At 33.4% G+C, this 18,995-nt stretch overlaps 2 protein-coding genes and 1 pseudogene across 2 annotated transcripts; 1 reads left to right on the forward strand and 2 right to left on the reverse strand.

Moving 5' to 3' along the window:
• Positions 1-1,054: 1,054 nt before the first annotated feature.
• LOC145608771 (uncharacterized) lies at positions 1,055-7,762 on the reverse strand. The gene is made up of 9 exons (XM_081664400.1): positions 7,611-7,762; positions 5,467-5,912; positions 4,661-4,733; positions 4,496-4,571; positions 4,289-4,369; positions 3,627-3,760; positions 2,575-2,824; positions 2,346-2,409; positions 1,055-1,871 (listed from the first exon to the last, which is right to left on the reverse strand). Exons 2-9 carry the CDS (start codon positions 5,831-5,833, stop codon positions 1,384-1,386), a joined length of 1,533 nt encoding a protein of 510 aa, XP_081520526.1. The 5' UTR covers positions 5,834-5,912; positions 7,611-7,762; the 3' UTR covers positions 1,055-1,383.
• A 272-nt stretch (positions 7,763-8,034) lies between these two features.
• Positions 8,035-8,625, forward strand: LOC145636211 (uncharacterized). Its single transcript, XM_081687708.1, has one exon. It carries the CDS (start codon positions 8,035-8,037, stop codon positions 8,623-8,625), a length of 591 nt encoding a protein of 196 aa, XP_081543834.1.
• A 5,493-nt stretch (positions 8,626-14,118) lies between these two features.
• Positions 14,119-15,738, reverse strand: LOC145636218 (nudix hydrolase 1 pseudogene; annotated as a pseudogene).
• Positions 15,739-18,995: the final 3,257 nt, after the last annotated feature.

Consider the following 18,995-nt stretch of genomic DNA (forward strand, 5'->3'; position numbering starts at 1 on the left):
AATTTTATTTTTTTGCAAATTGCAGCCCAAAAGTTCGTATAAATTGTAAATTGCAACCTGATTCAATTTTTTCATCGGTTTACATGTTGAAAATTCTTCGGTTAAGGTTTTAGGGGTCATTTTAGTCCTTATGGGCCCGAATTGAGCTCGAAATTAGCAAAAAAAATAACGTAAGTGTCTCATATTTACAGTTTCCCACAAATCGATACACTTTTGTTACGCAAAACGAGATACTTGCGTTATTTTTTTGTTAATTCCGAGCTCTATTCGGTCCCCTAAGAACTAAAATGGCCCCTAAAACCTTAATCGAAGGTTTTTCAACTTGTAAACCGATGAAAAAGATAAATCGGACTGCAATCTACAATTTATATGAACTTTTGGGCTGCAATTTGCAAAATACGAACTTTAAATGGCTGCAATTTGCAAATTTTCCCAAGATTAATAACACCTAATTTGGCAAACTTATAATACACTGGTAAATCGAATGGTCCAGTAGAGAATGTACTAAAAGAAATCTACTAAATACATTATGCACATTTTGAAAGGAGTTTTATACAAAAAAACACTAACAAAAAGAATACTATAAATGAGTAAAAAAAAAAAAGTTGTTTACCCACAAACAATTGAATAAAGTAAGCTCTTAATAAAACATGAAATATATATAATAAATTACGAATGAAGGATCCAAGGTGATCATATAGCGGTGACGACCATCAAATGCACCCCACAAGTGCTAGATATACATACGTAACAATGGTCAATTTTTGTTGATTTTAATGGTCATAATAATTATTATTATAATTGTGAATAGTTTGATGACCATATAATACAATAAACTAACACTAAAAGCAAGTGAAAAAATTTTAAAAAAATTGAAAATGAGAAACTAAGCAAACAACGGTCATGCGTAAGAAATACAAAACTATGGGGCCAGAACAAGTTCACAGATGACCTAACTGTAGATCAAAAGAACCAACCACCATAAGAGCAGTTACTTCTAAGCACTTCTGGGTGAACCCACTTACCGTTGAGCATACATGACCATACCAAACCAAGTTAAAATATTTGATGACATAACATGAATGAACCAACAAAGGTTTAGTTACATTCATAATTTCATATCATACACAACAGGTAAAATGGGATATCCTACTTTGGGTAGAATTGTCGATGGATCGGAACTTACTCAGAAAAATTGCATCACCTGATAATTGATGGAACTGTTCCGTCGGTTTCAGTGAGCAAGGTTAATCATCATTGACAATGATGACAACTAATTCTTATTATACATCTAAGATGAATTAAATCACTTTCGCAGACCACTTGATTCCTTCTTCCATCTAACTAAGCTACCATAACTAAGCAGGATATGTGAGAATGAGGTCAGATACTACCGTAGTTATAATGCAGAAAAGGCCTCGGTGCATCACCTGGACTCCCATAACGTGGGCCTCCAGGAACTGAGAGACCTCTCGGGCTGAATGGTTCTCTAGGAAAATAATGATGTGGATTATGAGGTAGTGGTGGACTTAATCCGAGACCAAAGTGAGAATATGGGGGCTCTATGTGATTCCGCAGCCCTGTCTGCCCATACCCACCACGGAAAACCCCATTATTCAGAGAATCTCGAGCATGATTCCATCTGTTGTTTGATTGGTTCCAGGCATGCTCAGGTGTTGGAATTACAGGTGCTGCCCACTTCATTTGATCTGCATTCTCTGGTATAAGGGCATTAATACCAGGAAAATCTACAGTAAATTTCTTTTGGGATTTTCCAACATCTAATTGAAGGTCATTTTTCCCATCAAGATTCTGCGTTTCTTCATCACCAAAGATTGAAATTCCTGAAGGCTGGTCCTCTTCATCTTCATCTGATGTAAAATAGTTGCAAAAGGATCTTTAAAATAAAATTAAATACAGTAGTCTTCGGGTGAATTGGCATGGACCAAGTTTGATATAATCTTTTACTTTCTTTAATCTAAGTGATCATTAAGTCGCATGTAGAAAGTTAAACATCCCATAAATTTGCTATTCCTAAGGAGTTTCGCTTCCTAAGAAGTGAGCAATATAAATTGCTAGACAGTTAGAATTCCCATGAAAAGTTCTATGTACCTTTGGCCTGTGGGACTAGGTAAACTACATCCACAATTAAGTGGGAGATGGAACTTCCTATACTCATGCTAACTAAAAAAAACTCCTCAAACTTTTACTTCCTAGGAAGTTGTTCTTCCCAAGTAATTGGATGTCAACCAAACAAACACAAACATAAAAAGTATATAATCTAATCCTAGCATATGGAAATCAATAAAAATATCTAATTCAAATAGGCATAAATAACTGTTTACCTATGTACCCTGGCGGATATCCAATTTCACGCATCCTATTAAGCCATGGAGGTGGATCAAGCTCCTGTAACACATCAAAAAATTTACAGAGTAGCTTATTGACCTGAAGCATACTTAATCAGTAAAAGAATATCGCAAAAGGCCTTATACAAACATTCCATAGTTCAGTAATAGATTAATACTTTGTATATTATATAAAATTTATTACAAAGAAAGAGTGAGCTCTCACCCCTAAACCCAGCAACTTCTTTGTTTCAGCTGAAAGAGCACCTGGTTTAAGCCCCTCAAACTTGCCACCAGCAGATTCCTGGTAATACCGAGTTTGGACACGGGGACGACCATTCTGGTTCTTTTTGCTTAAAAATTGCTTGCGGGCACTGTTTACAGCAGCATTATCACGAGGCTTTTTACACTCAGTGAGAGGATGATTATATGAACCACAATTGAAGCAGCGAGGAGCTTCACGCATATCTACGATGCTGAAACCACAGGGACAAAAATTATTTTCCTTGTTTAAATCATATATATCAGTATATCACAAGCCATAGCCATCAAATAATATTCTAAAATATGTGTAGCTTTTCACTAACACACATTGAGTACTGCAATGAGTCCAATCTGCTAAACAAATTGGTTTCCTAGTCAGATGTTACAAGTCAAACAATCTTAATCATACATTTTATTTCCCAAACTTGTGAAAAGGAATGCTGTCAACAGTAAGCACAATATTCAGCTGTTTTGCCTCCAGAGGTTCACAGAAGACGACTGACTAAATAGGCTAAATTCAACAACGCAATCCAATGTACTATGTATCACGTCACTAAGAGTACATACCAATAGCCACCTTTAAATATATGACTTCAGATATAGAAAAATTCTATCATAACATATATACTTCATGACTTCATGTATTCAAGGGTTGCCAAAGCAATACTTCAGCAGCAGCCTTGTCAAGCACCAAGCTTGTCTACAGAACTATTTTCACATTCAATTTTAGCTCAAATTCTTTAGTCCCTAGTTCCCTTAGCTTACCACATTAGACACAGGAAAAAGTAGAGCATTTATCATAAGATCCTACTTCAGACACACATAACATATAATCCAAGGGTATGCCATACTTCAGCAGCAAAATCAAGCATAAAGCATATCTATAGAACCAAATCCAAATCGAATTTTAAGATCAATTTCTTTTCTCACTTTTCTACTCACAAAAAGCAAGAATAAGTAAAGTATTTGTCATAACATCCTACTTTGGACATAAAGGCCTCACTGAATTCTTACCTATCTTCAACATTCCCCCCATCAGATGCCAAACCAACAGCATATCCTCGATCATACAATGGTGAGCAATCATTATTCACAGATAATGACTCTTTCCGTTGCCTTTTCAGGACCTGGCCATCCATCGTAAATGACTAGCATCCAAAAGAAAATATGTGTTAGGTGAAACCTTATATAAAAAGTAAATTTTAGTGAGTGGGGATGCCAATAATTCCTGTGCAAGATTGGATTTGTAAGTGTCTGCCTAATAAAGGCTGAACCTCCAGCAAGATGCTTTTACTAAACATAAAGTTCTTTGAACATACATGACATGAAAGTTTCTAGATTACATACAAAGTAACTGATTTAAATGTCATATGGATACTGAATAAGTTTACCAATGGTTGTCACTCAATCTTTAATTAGCAAGTAATAATGACCAGAAAAACAGCCAAAAAAGACAATCCACTAAGTCCTCTTCACCTTTACATAAATTTCTCCAAAAAAAAAGAGGGGGGGGGGGGGGGGGGGTCATCATATGCATCCAGCTAAATGATTGTTCAAGCATTTTATAGTAACTGAAATAACAAATAAGTCTTTTCCTTTAACGTAAATGGCAAGACTTTAGGAGTCCTACACCAAAGCACCTAGGTTTAAGGTTGGATGAGAGAAAGAGAACATACCAATGCCAAAGGCTTCTCCGAACCAACACGTAATGCAGGAAAGTAAGTTTCCTCACCAGACTCTAAACAGTAAGCTGGATCCTGAAATGGTCATACATTCAAGAGCCTGGTGTCAGATCTCAGATGACAAGTGAAAGTAAACCCCCAAGTAAATAAATTAGTTTGATTTGATCATACAGTTCTGATAGTTTGAAGAAAAAAGCTCACCTCAGCTGGCATTAAATGTTGAGTGTGCCACTCAGACCACTGATGTAAGAATTCCTCAAGCTTTCTTTTGCTGTGGCTGCAAGATAATAGATCAAAGTTTGAAGGAAAAAGTATATCAGAAGTAAGAAATATTGTTCCAACAAAATCATAGGCACTTATACCAACCTTGGTAAAGAACTATAAACTACACGAACTGAGGACTCTTTGTTATTGCATTCATCTTCAGGTGTTTTAGAACCTATTAATGGTGACAAACCCGCATTAAAGAAATATTATGATATAAGACTACTGTAAAACAATATAAGTCATACTAATGAATATCATGGGTCAACAGCAAAATAATATACTACAAAATAACAAAGATTTCATATAATCCAAAAACCATTAATAAAGAAAATTGGTCAAAGCACATTGCCAAGCATGAACCTCTTACTTTGATTTAATGTGCTGAAAATATGAAGCAATGTAATAAGAAATAGTGATTACAAAAAAAATAGCAAAGATTTCATATAATCCAAAAACCATTAATAAAGAAAATTGGTCAAAACACATTGCCGAGCATGAACCCAAGATTTATACAAGCTTACTTTGATTTAATGTGCTGAAAATATGAAGCAATGTAACAAGAAATAATGATTACCAAAAAAAATATGAAGCAATGTAATAAATAAAAATGATTACCAAAAAATGGAATTTTTTTACTAAGAACAACAACTTGGTGTAAAAAAAAAAAGCAAAAAGAACATCGACCCAACATTCACATGAGAATCTACGAATATCATATCATCTTCCCACAATAATGTCTCAGCAACACCCAGAAATCAATAACACCTAAGAGTCATGGCTTGATATATTAACAGTAAAACAAAGTGAGATTAATCCAGGAGGCAAGAAGACCTTGCTGTATCATAACATTTCAAACAGATCCAATTGTTTCAAGCTATAATACTGGATGTTCTAAATGTACTTACCAGTGATTTTGTCAGTTCCAAGTTCCTCATTCTGACCAACTAAGGAACCAATTCCACCATTATTGTTGGGTTGAATAACATTCACCTTTGAAAACTGACCCACTGACAATGTTTCAACCACTTCAGACCTCTTTATTGGTGGCTGCAAAGTTAGATCTTTGTTCAAGCTTTCAGCCATGGTTTGAGTGCCCTGAATTTCTTCCTTTGCCTGCCCTAAATCGTCAATGCTAAAGATGCCGTTTTCAACATTATTGACAGTTGTCTGAGATCCATCAGCATTATTTTTTATAATGGAAATAGAATCCAAACTTTTCATATCATCTGATTCACTTGAGGTACAGCGTAGTAGGACGTCCTCCCCAACCATGCTTTGTGGACCAACCCTTGTTCTCGGAATGTAGCTATATTTCAGAGCTTTAGCGAAAGCAGTAATTACTTAAACTAATCTGCACATACATCACTTCTATGAGTGCTATCAGTTAGCATTTAAACCCCATGAATTGTCAATTGACAACGATAAAAAATAATTTATTAAAACCATTCATCAGGAACAGTGTATGATATGAACTACTCCCTTTGCCCCAAATAAAAGAAACACCAAGCTTTTTTGTACATTTCAAAATGCTTGAAACAAATTCTTCCAAATTTTGTGTACGTTCATTTATGGTGTATTCATACTCCGTAATACTTCATTCCCTTCCCCTGTATAAGGATGCCTAGTCAAAGTGTTTTAGCTCATTTGGGACAAAGGGAGTGATATTATTCTACTCAAGGACCTTATAATTTATACACTAAGTTGAATATCTCTACATAAGTTTAATATTAGAACCCTCATAAAATCAGTTTCTCTTGAATTTTTAAACTAAACTAGGAAGCGGTGCCATGACTGTCATTCACTTAGTATAGTTTTGCAAATTAAACAAGAGGGAATGACCTATTGCAGTCTATCATCTACTTCAGTTTAAAAAGGTAAAAATAAAATATTTGAACTGGATCAATTACAGGGTGCCTTATAGTTGCATTCCTGATTCCAGTAGACGAGGCACGTGAAGAGACAAATCGTCTAGCTAGACCCAATATTTTACAGAATGTACACCATCCTGGGTAAAAAAATCTTCTCACAAACTAAGATGATTTCCTTCTTGTACTAAAATTCCTATAATCAAGCTTACAGGTAAACAAATAATTTACTGTACAAGTATTGCGTTAAACCATAAGAAACCTTGAACAAATATAAAGTATATACATTCGCCCCGTAATTCCATATTTCAGCTTACTATCAACTAATATTTCAGCTTACTATCAGCTAATATTTCAGCTTGATAGTATTTGTATCTTTCTACAAAAATTTCAAGCTTTTCAAGTCCAACACTTACATCACACAAGGGTCCTAGCAAATACAACCCTAAAATCAAGTCTTCTACTTCTACTACTCCTTATAAACACCGACATTCAACACTACTAATATCAGTAGTAATATGAACACAGCACCCTAGATCTGCTCCTAAACACCATAAAGTTTACTTTTCAATATCAACATGCAAATCAACTGGAACCCCTAAATGCAGATCAATTGGTACCCACCGCCGTCTTCCGGGACATACCACATGCATCAATTTAAACTACCCTGTATTAACAAAACCCTAGCCAATCAATTGTTCTTCCGGTATTGATCTTCAATTCCCTATTGCATAACATCAATACTTAATAATACAAATCAACCAAAAAAAAAAATTGCGGGTTAAGCCCTAATTGATCAACTTCTGGCCTAAATTTTCACTTACTAAAGCATTGCCTTTTTTCCTAAATTCTAAAACCCAATGGCACAAAGACAATATTCCTTACTTCACCACATAATTCTTCAAAAATTGCATTCAATTTTTCTCGAAAATTAGAAAATTAGAGCAATATACGAGCAAAACCTCTCAATCGATCTGATAAAAATCATTAACAACATACAAAAAAAATAAATGCAAGACAAAGCATATCGAAGCATAAATTTTCATTAAAAAAAAAAAAAAAAACAACAAATTCGGTGAAATTAATCCTTTTTAATGGAGATAAATAAAATTAAAATTAAGAAAAATTAGAAGCAATTGAAACCAGAAGCATTGAAAGGAAGAGAGAGTAAGTAAAAAATTAACCTGAGAGTGAAGGAGTTGAGTAGCAGAGGAGGAGAGAGAAAGTGGTGCAAAGGTTCTGCTTCGCCCGCCTTTAATAAATTTTCAGAAATCTGTTTTTAAGGAAGACGAACTGATTCGATATTTTATGGGTAGACTTGGGGTCATGTCACGTGCTCCTTAAGGAAATACGGATTAGAATCCCATTATTTCCAAATTTACCATCTCCGTTTTTAAATTAGATGTCCTAATTTAAATTAGGATATCACTAAAGTACTAAACTAATTTCTCTTTATTCAAAAAAAAAAACTAATTTCTCTTTATTTTGTTTCTCCTTAAGGAAATACGGTTTAATTCTCGTTTCCGCTTGCCCTTTGCTTTCGCTTTCTGCCCACTGTTTCTCTATTCTTTCTCTGTTCTTTTCTCTGTTATTTTTCGGCTGCAAACCATGTCGTATAACAAATCATCGTTTCAGCCTGCGTTTACCGTCACCAACATCAAAAACAGTGTTCCCATTGTTCTTGAGATGGAGAACGTCTCTTATTCTACGTGGGCAGAGCTATTTAAAATTCACGCAAAATCTCACAAGGTCCTGGATCATATAATCCCTCCTAAAACCAAGGCTCATCCTCCTTCTACTGATGAAGAGAAAGGACTTTGGTCAACCTTGGATGCCATGGTTATATCGTGGATTTATTCTACAATCTCTCGTGACTTATTGCAGACCATAATCGAGCCCGATGCCACGGCCATGGAAGCTTGGGATAGATTGCATGATATATTCCAAGACAACCAACATTCCCGTGTTGTTGCTCTAGAACACGAATTCTCTTCTACTGCTACGGAGGACTTTCCAAATGCTTTGGCATATTGCCATCGTATCAAGTCCCTTGCGGATCAATTAAAAAACGTTGGGGCTCCAGTTACTGACAATCGTATGGTATTGCAAATGGTTGGGGGACTAACCAAGCCTTACCGAGGAGTAGGCACGTTAATTTGGCAGAGTAATCCTCTTACTCCTTTCTATAAGGCTCGGTAGATTTTGACTCAAGAGGAGGCTTTGACGACTTTAGGGATAGTCTCAGTGTTCGTAGACCTCTCGCTTCGATTGAGAGGGTGTGTTAAATATATATCTTAAGATATTTTTGTAATGTATATCTTATACTCAAAGGCTATCAATTAGTTCCTTGTAATTAGGCTACTGTTAAGCCTTATATTGAAGGCCTTAGCTTGTATATATTATGAGCATTTTGTTAATATTCAAGAAAAATATTCCCTCATCTATATCACAATCAGATGAAGAATTAGACGGAAATTTTCATCACGGCTACAACAGATTGATAGACCTCCTCGTCAAAGAAGGCTGTAAATCACAGCGATATGAAATAGATAGGGTATGAAGAATGTACAATTTGAAACAACAATCGTAACTCTGTTGAAAGGATGTGCTTATTTGATTCAATTGTCATGTATTTATTATATTTAGGATTTTTTGACAATTACCTTCTATAATTGTTGCTGTTTTAGAAATTATCACCTACAATTTTTTTTAATTGAAATTTACCACATACATTTTATGAAAACACTAAAACTTCCCACCATTTTAACCAACGCCTCAAAGATGATGTCATCCTTGCTATTTCCCTCCGTCTTCTTTCTTCTTCACTCGATTCTCAGTTCCCTCTTCTTCCACTTTCATCTAAGGCATAACTTGAAATCAAATTGCTAGAAACCCTAACTTTTGAAGATTTGAAGCAAGAAAAATGAATTTTGAAACCCTAATTTTTTTTAATTTAGCAATTTAATTTTAGTATTTGTGCAAAATTAGAATGGAGATGAAGAAGAAAGATAGAGAAACGAAAGAGGAAGGAAAGAAATGTAGGGAAAATGAGGGGAAGACCGGGTTTGTGGGCCCCACCTGACATCATCTTTCAAATGGTGGGAAGTTTTATCATTTTCATAAAATGTAGGTGGTAAATTTCAATGAAAAAAAAAAACGTAGGTGGTAATTCCTAAAACAACAACAATTGTAGGTGGTAATTGTCAAAAAAATCCTTATATTTAAAGGGTAATGATATATGTAGCATTTACGGCTTAAGGGCTACATATAAGCATTTAATATACTTCCTAAAATGGAATTAAGTTGGGAATTCATGACAAAATCACGCGTAGATCGGTGTAATTAATGTTATTTTTTCCTCAATATTTCCCTTTTTAGCTTCTTAAACATAGCCTATGTTTATCATTTTCCAAAATCACTTTATAGATTTCGTATGATTTTTTATTTATGAATCAATCTTTTTTCAAAAAAAAAAAATCACTTTAACTTTTGTCTTTTGTGTTTAAACATATGATTATCAATAAGTTTTTTGTGATGCGAGTGTACATTAATTTAATTGTAAGACGGTTGGTTGAGGGTAACTTTAACCCATTTAAGGGTAACTTTTAATTTTTTTGTTGGTTTTAATCACTACTAGAAAACAGGAAAATAGCGACAGACTGCTTCCGACGGACCCATTATTCCGCCAGAAAAAGTCAAAATTTCCGATGGATTTTATTCCGTCGGATATTCCGATGAATTCAACCATTCCATCGGAAAAATCCGACGGAAAATAAAATATATTCTGACGAAAAATTACATATATTCCGACGGATTTATGAATATTATTTTTTAAAAATAAAAGCTTTTAAAAAAAACCCTAATACCTTTCCTTTTTTCCGCCTCTTCTTTTTCTCTTTCCCCCTTCTCTTTCTCTTTTTACTTCTTTTTATCTTTGTGCGTTTATCTTCTCCTTCTCTCTCCTCTTCTCTTTCCTCATCATCTTCTTCTCGTTCTCCTTCAATCTCCTCTTCTCTTTCCTCATTTTCTTCTTCTCGTTCTCCTTCAATCTCCTTCTTCTCGCCTTTCTCTCCTATCATCTTCCTTATCTACTTCCCCCCTCTTTCTATTTACCACCGCCACCCACTACCACCGCCAACACTAACCACCCGCTACCACAACACTGACGTGAACAACAACACCAAAACAGACATCAACGTCAACATCAACGATGCTAAACGAAGGTTTTATGGTTAAATTTGACCATAAAAACTCTAGATCTAGAGTTTTCATGGTCGAATTTGGCCTTATAGAATTAATTTCGAGGTTTTGTGTGGTCAAATTCAGGTATGTATCTTTTTTTTCTGAATTTTTTATTTTAGTTGTCCTTTTTCGGTTTTTTTTTGTTTTTTTTTTAAATCTATGGTGGTGACTGTTGAAGTTTGGATTTTAGGGTTTTTTTTTATATAATTTATGGGGATTTTTTTTATTTTTTGTCAGAATTTTGGTGGTTTTTGGTTAGGGTTCGGTCAGGTTTTGGTATAGTTGGGTAAATTTGGGTTAGCTAGGTGGGTGGATCTGGGTTAGGGTTTGGGTTAGGTTGGTGAAGCTGGGTTGGGGTTTGGGTTAGGGTTAGGTGGGTGGATTTGGGTTGGCTATGGGTTTTGGTGGTGGGTCTTTGTAAGTAAGGGGTTGTGGGGAATTGTGGTGGTTGGTGGTGTATTGGTGGTGGGTGGGGTGAATTGCGGTGGTGTTAAGGTGATTTTAGAAGGTGGCTTAGGAGGGAAGGGGATACAGGTGGTGACGGGGCAGGTTTTTTTTTTATTATTATTTATTTTCCTACTGAATTTCCGTCGAAAATTTCCGGTGGAATTTTCGACGGACTTTTCCGGGCCTGAAAATCACTTCAGATGGACTGATTTTCGTCAAAAATTGCGTCGGAATAGTGTTTCCGATGGAAATTCCATCGAAAAAGGTCGTTTTTCCTACAAAAGGTTTTCTGACAATCGGTTCCGACGGAAAACAGGGTGTTTCCTTTCCGACGAAAAAAATTCCGTCGTTATTTGCCTGTTTTCTAGTCGTGAATTTTATTTTAATGTGTAATTTATTATAGATTCATGATTACATACTCCCTCTTTTTTTAAATATTTGCTCCATTTCTCCATACGTAGTGGGGTAGGTGGAAGAATAAAAAATAGTAAAAAAACAAAAGTAGTGGAGAGAATTAGAAGAAAGAGAATATGAAATTAATAAAATATTATTTATGTTGAGTTCACTAGTTGAGAGAAAATGAATTAAATATTGTAAAAACTTTACCAATAAGGAAATGGATAAAGTATTTAAAAACGGCCGAAAATAAAAAGTGGAGCAAGTATTTAAAAACGGAGGGAGTACTATAAAGACTAATATGATTAATCTAATACATTATAAATTTTTGTAAGTTAAAAGATATCATTAGAAAAATAATAACTTTTGTAATATAAAGAGTAACTTTAAATACTTTAAGATAATTTTAACCCGTCTTACAATAAATTAACGTACACCCGCCTTTTTGGACAATTTGTTTATGGTAAACATACTTGTGTATGGCGTTATTAGAGTTATCACAACGTATGTTTTTTTTAAATACGGAGTATATTTTTTTTTTTTTTGTTGTAGATCATAGTTTTGCACTTTGCGTTGACAAGTGTGCTGTTTAAATTGACTTTTAGAGATGTTCAAAAACCGATTTGGACAGGGAAAATGGACCGCACTAGACCAAAGAAACTAGTTCGATAATCTCCAAGGCGAGTAATTTTAAAAAAACCGGTCTTTGGTCCGGTATAAGTCCTGATGATGCCACACCAGTCATGTCCTCCAATAAAATAACATGAAGATCCTTCAAGATCTCCTCAAAGATTGTAAGCTTTTGTTCTTAAAAAGCAACTCTAAATTAAAGTCAGCTTACTAATTTGCCGTGCAATTCATTTCTCATTTACAATGAGTAACATAAACAGTAACCTCATGTTATTTTAGGGTTCTTGCTATTTCGTTTAAATTCTTTTGTTCTTTTATGGTTCATGTTATTTTGTTTTAACCCTTATATTCATTGGTCTTGTTTGGTAATTAGTTGGTAGCCAATTGTATTAACGAACTAGTTTGAGTAGCTAGTTATATTAGTTGGTTTGATTAGAGGTTGTGTAAAAAATTAAAGTTAGGTAAATAATTGCTAATTAATAATTGTTTCAGTGTATATAATAACCAAATAACTAATTTCAAAAGTCTCTTATTATTATAAGCTTTTTCAATGATATATATGCTTTAATTAATCTTTGTTTTACTTGATTTGGACCTTTTCTTTTATGATGTTACTAAGGGCCTGTTCTCTTCAGTTCAGTTCAGTTCAGCTCAGCTCAGTTGAGTTCAGTTCAGTTCAGTTCAGCTCTTAATTTATGTCTAATGATATTGCTAATGATATAAAACCAAATTTCATTCTTTTAAGCTCTTATTACAACGACGACGACAACAACAACAACAACAACAATAATAATAATATTAACAACAATAATAATAATAATAATCAATAAATGATAATAATAATAATCAAAATAATAATAATAATAATAATAATCAATAAATAATAATAATAATCAAAATAATAATAATAATAATAATAATAATAATCAATAAATGATAATAATAATAATAATAATAATAATAATAATAATAATAATAATAATAATAATAATAATAATAATAATAATAATAATAATAATAATAATAATAATAATTTGGGGTTAGATACTAGTTAGATACATGTATTAACTAAAACATTAAAGAGAGTGGGTTAGGGTGTTGGACTGTTAGGTCGTTGCCTCTGTTAGCTTTTCGTGTTTTTTTTCTTTTTTTTTAAAATATTTTTTTTTAAATTTGTTTAAATGGGTTAGATACATGTAAGTGTTTTGCGTTCTTTTGTCATAATACTATTTTATTTTTAAATTAAATAGTATATGTGTTTAAAATGTTTAGAGGTTTCAAGTTTTTAATATATTTTCCATAAATTTTATAATTATATAGTATATTTTTCGTAAATATTTTAATATGTACATTTGTATATACACATATGTATAGTAATAAATAATCAATAAATAATCAAAGATCACTAATCCGTAGTTAAAAATCACTAATTAATAAGTTCAGTTCAGTTCAGCTGAGTTCAGTCAATCAGAACAGACCCTAAGTGAACTATCAATGCATTTACAAGTATTAAGTATATATTAACTCAAGGAGTAATAAATACATGTCCATATTCAATAGTTATACCATCAAAAAGGAAGTGTCTACATAATAAATCATCAAAACTAACAACCTTGACAAGAAATGAAGAAATTGAATTCATAATAGATTAAGATAAATGACACAATAGAAAAGTAGTATAGTACAAAAGCACTAGTAAAGTAATGCCAAAGCAATAACATCAAAACATAACCCACATATATGTGCATAACTGCATACATTGTTATCCGAACATGCCACAAAGAGTTTTTTTTTTTTTGACAAAGGATCACAAAGAGTATTATTCAATCTAATTTTACCATACTTTCATCAATTTTCAATATAAGTTTAGCATGATGAAAACTGGTTGATACCCATGTCAAACACGAACACCACTCGTGAGTCCAATTCAAATCGCTAGCTCTTACAAAGTACGTAGTGTATAAGATCATCGCTACACTAGGCAGGGAAGGGGTTGAATCCGCTATTAACCATTTTCTCAAGAGGCCAAAAGAGTGGTTGAGGAAGATTGTCCCAATCATACCAATCCCAACCATCACATTTCTCGGGCTCTAGATTTTGTGGAACTTGATCGGTATTTGTTAGGGACGAACGGAGGAAGATGGTGACATAATGTAAAGGCTTAGGCCCTTCAACAAAGAGGTTGTTGGTCACAGTTAGTAACTCTGTTGCTCCTATTTCTAACCCTGTTTCTTCCTTCACTTCTCTTGCTGCACATTCCTCAAAGTTTTCCCCTGAAATTATTGGGTAAATTATTACATTAAAATTTCATTTTGATGAAGATAATTTGCTGCTCAATTTAAATACTACGTAGATAATAATCCGTGCTACTTTATTTTAATTTGATGATCATGTAGTACAAAATATTAGGTACAAATTTTACAATGAAAGGCATATTACGAGTACATATTAGGCCCCACATCAAATTTCACTGCTGAGTATATGAGAACATACCCTAAGAGTAATAATTTTATTTTGAGTAACCAAATTCACACAAAACTAAGACCAAATTAATTAGACATCGAAAGTAGAAAAATGGATTAATATAAGTAAGATGGAATAAGTAATTGTTGTAAGGAAATTTTGTCAACAATTATCAATTAAAGCATGTGTTTTGGAAGTAGGTAAGTATGAGAATTAAAATTAATTTTTAAAAGAATTCTCACAAAGTTGTAAAAAGTTTAATTAGTACTACCTCTAATAATTTTGGCTAGAATGTTCGGCATGTAAGTTCTATTTTTTACCTTTACCTCGTAAAATTACCATCTAAATTGACTAAATTATCCAAGTGAGACTCAAATATCGGAGAATCTAGCCGAAATTGTTAGAGCGGTAGTGTTTATTAAAAATTTTACAACTTTGTAATAGTTCTTTAAAAAAATAAAATTAAATAGGTACAGAGTAACTCTTTTTAAAAGATGTGATTTAATGAGTAGTTGTTGATAAAATTTTCGAATTTTAAGATGGAAAGAGTACGTATTATACTTGTGTTCTTTAACCAAATAATTTTTCAATGTAATCCCAAAAATTTATAGTCTCTCGTATAATTTTTGCAACATTTCACTCCAAACTCATAAATTCAATCTTAATATTGTAATTAATTTGAAATGGATTGAATAAATGTAATCCTACAATAATCAAATCAATTGAAAATTAAAATGACAAGCGTACTCTTTATTACATAACACTATAAATTAACAGTTGTCAGGATCTCTCCACATTTGAAAATTTGAAATTTCTAATGGCAAAAAAATCACATAATAATGAATCGACTCTGGTAGCAAAACATTGACGAACAACAACTACATAATAAAATATAAAAAGTGAAAAACCAAAAAAAAAGCAGAAATGCAATATATAAGAGAGAAGAAGATGGAGAAATAGAGACGGACCGAACTCAAGATTACCGCCGGGAAGAGCAAAGGTGGAGTTGCCAACGGCAGAGCGACGGCGTCCCAGCAGCACCTTCTTTCCATTTAGTAAGAATACAACCACCGCCACTTTTGGTTTCGCCGCCTCTTTATCGGTTGTTGCTACGCTGCTACTCGCTTTGCTCATTTATTTTCCGATGATCTTTCACGGTCAGTGTTGGTTTTTGGAGTGTAAATTTGGGGAAAGATGTGCTGTGTTGTTGATGAGTACAGAGTACTTGTATTTGTAAACTTGAAACTTACTTTTTTTTTTTTTAAGTACTTGTTTGACAAGGCATTAATGGTTTGACCTTGTACTAGTAATTCTTTTACTCGGAACTAACTAAAGTGAGAAATAATGATAGCTTATTTTAATTGTATTGTGGATTGGATTTTGGATGAAAAATTGTCCAAACTACTTGTTTAATACGGAGTAGGTCAATTTGTGAACAACAACTCCCTCCGTTTTTAAATACTTGCTCCATTTTTCCATGCGCGGAGTTTTAGGAGAAATTGGAGAAAATAATAATAAATGGATGTAGTGGGGTAAGTGGAAGAATATAAAATTGTAAAAAGCAAAAGTAGTGGAGAGGATTGAAGGAGAGAAAATATGTGATGAATCCACTAAGTGAGAGAAATTAGTTAAATATTGTAAAGACTTTCCAAATAAGGAAATAGAGCAAGTATTTAAAAACGGCCGAAAAAGAAAAGTGGAGCAAGTGTTTAAAAACGGAGGGAGTACTTGCTAAAAAAATTTTATTAGAAAAACTAGCTCCTAAATTAAAAAAAGTTTGGGTAGCAATTCTATTTTTCATTTAACAAATTTTGGTGAGTGGGGTCCATTTGTTATTTTTCCTATAAAAAAAAAAGAGAGAGAGAGAGAAATTGTTATATAAACTCAATTGCATTGTATCCATAAGTATTTTGTTCTTATTTTGTTGATTTTTTTCAAATCATCAAATGAAAAGTTAAAACTATCCTTAGGTTAGTTGAATGTATGGTACGCTCGGATGTATATAACAAATTCCACCAAAAAAAATCATCACCCTCGTATATATATTAACCAACCTCAACCCAAAAAACCAAATCTTTGTGATTTTCAAAGAAGATGAGATTGTTATTATATACACAGGGTGGGGATGTTTTTTTTTTTTTTTTTTTTTTAGGAAAAATAAAAATAAAAATGAGCCCACTCACCGAAATAATTTGTCGGAAATGAAAAGAGTAGTGCTACTCAAAATTTTTAGATTTGGAGGGTAGTTTTTTTTATATAAAACTTTTTAGTGAGTAGTTGTTTACAAATTGGCATGTTAAGCGAGTAGTTCCGGACAATTTTACCTAAAATAGAATAGGATTGGACTTAACTTTTCAAAACTAAATATTATCAAACTTTAATATGTAGCTGGCCACACCGTATGACCAAACTTTTTTTTTTTGGAAGAATGGTTGGGCTTACTTGGTCAAGGGTTATTCACTCGGTCAATCAAGGGTTATTCGATCAGTCAGGGATTACTTGGTTAGGGTTTACTCACTTAGTCAGTTGAGGATTGCTTGGTCAAGGTTGCTCAATCGATCAGGGGTTACTCGGTCAGGGGTTACCCAATCGGTCAAAGGTTACTTGATCAGGGGTTACTCGTATGTTAGCTGATCACACACAAACTGAACATTGAATAGATACCCTTATTATATGGCATTAATATCCTCGTACGTACTTTGGTTCTAATAATCTTCCAAAAATCTAGAGATGTTTGGCAAAAAAAGAGCCCCTACTAGACGACAAGGGTGTGAAACTTGATTGATTGTGAATTTGTGGTTCATCGGGCAGGGACAACAATCAAGAGACTTGTGGGGTTGAGGTAGGGACTAAGGGAAACATTTAATGGCCATGGTGGCTACAAAAAAGGAGAAGGAAAAGGAGTTCTTAAACCTTTTCTCTCGTTTTTAACATTTAATGTTACTTGTGAATTTTGTCCATCATGAATATGATTTAAGTAATACGTAGTATAAATTCAAAAATTTCAAATAGTTTTGGTCTTGCAACATCATAAAATGTAGGAATGCCATATAAAATCCTAAATAGTTTTGCCATCAAAATGGCTAATCAACTTTCATATTTATAAACATCCAAACATACATACATTTATACATATCATGCATTCTAAAATTTAATATCATTTCCCAATCACATAAACATCCATAATTACATGACTCAAACATGTCATTTTATTTTGGGTTTGGTTTGTTCTAGTGTTAAAAAAGGACAAATAATATACATTGATACATACTAGGTACATATCATACATTATATGATCCCTAATTTTAATACAGCTCCATAGTCCCCAATCACGTCTCAACAATGACACGCCTCATCATGTCACAAATTAACTCAGTCTCATGCCATCTTTTTCAAAACCCCGGATTCCATTTGATTAGAAACAATGACACTCCTCATCATGTCTTAAATTGACTCGGTCTAATGCGGCCATCTTTACTTGAACCTTACAACGGATTCCAAATAGATTCCGTTATTTCGTGGCATTAATAGCCTAATCGTACTTATTTGGTTTTAATATAATCTTCCAAAAATCTTGAGATGTTTGGCAAAAAAAAAGTGCCTCGATTAGACAACAAGAGTGTGGAACTTGATTGGTCGTAGATTTGTCGTATCGCCTAGGTACGATAATTAAGAGACCTGTGGTGTTGAGGCATGAGGCAAGGACTTAGGGAAACATCTAATGGTCGTGGTGGCTACTAAAAAGGGGAAGGAAAAGGAGTTCTTAAAGCGTCTCGCACATTTTTGCTTAAAATTTAATGATATTTACTCCCTCAATCCCTAAATTACATTCCTACTTCTAGCATTTATTCCTCACATAATAGAAAGAACTAAAAATGTAATTTAGGGATGGAGGGAGTATAATTTAAGACTTTAAGTAATATGGATTGATAAATTTCAAATAATTTTAGAGCCTGTTCTTATTGACTGAACTCAGCTGAACTAAACTGAACTGAACTGAGCTGAACTGAAATGAACTGAACTGAAATGAATATTTTATAAGAGAAGGAAATTAGGAGCTGAACTGAACTGAGCTGAACTGAACTAAACTGAACTGAACTGAACTGAGATGAACTGAACTGAATTTCAACGTAAGAGAACAGGCCCTTAGTCTTACAACATAACAAAATTATGAGGATTGTAGCTTTCTAGGGATGCCATATAAAAACCTCAATAAATTTTGCAACCTTCATGGATGTAAACATCCAAATAATATGACTCAAACATGTCATTTTATTTTGGGTTTGGTTTGTTCTATGGTTAACAAAGGACAAATGTGGTACATTGATACATATAGGCCTTGTTTGGCGGTTGGTTGTTGGTTGTCAGCTGGTTTGACTAGCTGTGTTGTA

This window comes from Chenopodium album, chromosome 1 (assembly GCF_948465745.1).
Source record: "Chenopodium album chromosome 1, dcCheAlbu1.1, whole genome shotgun sequence".
NCBI classification, from domain to species: domain Eukaryota; kingdom Viridiplantae; phylum Streptophyta; class Magnoliopsida; order Caryophyllales; family Amaranthaceae; genus Chenopodium; species Chenopodium album.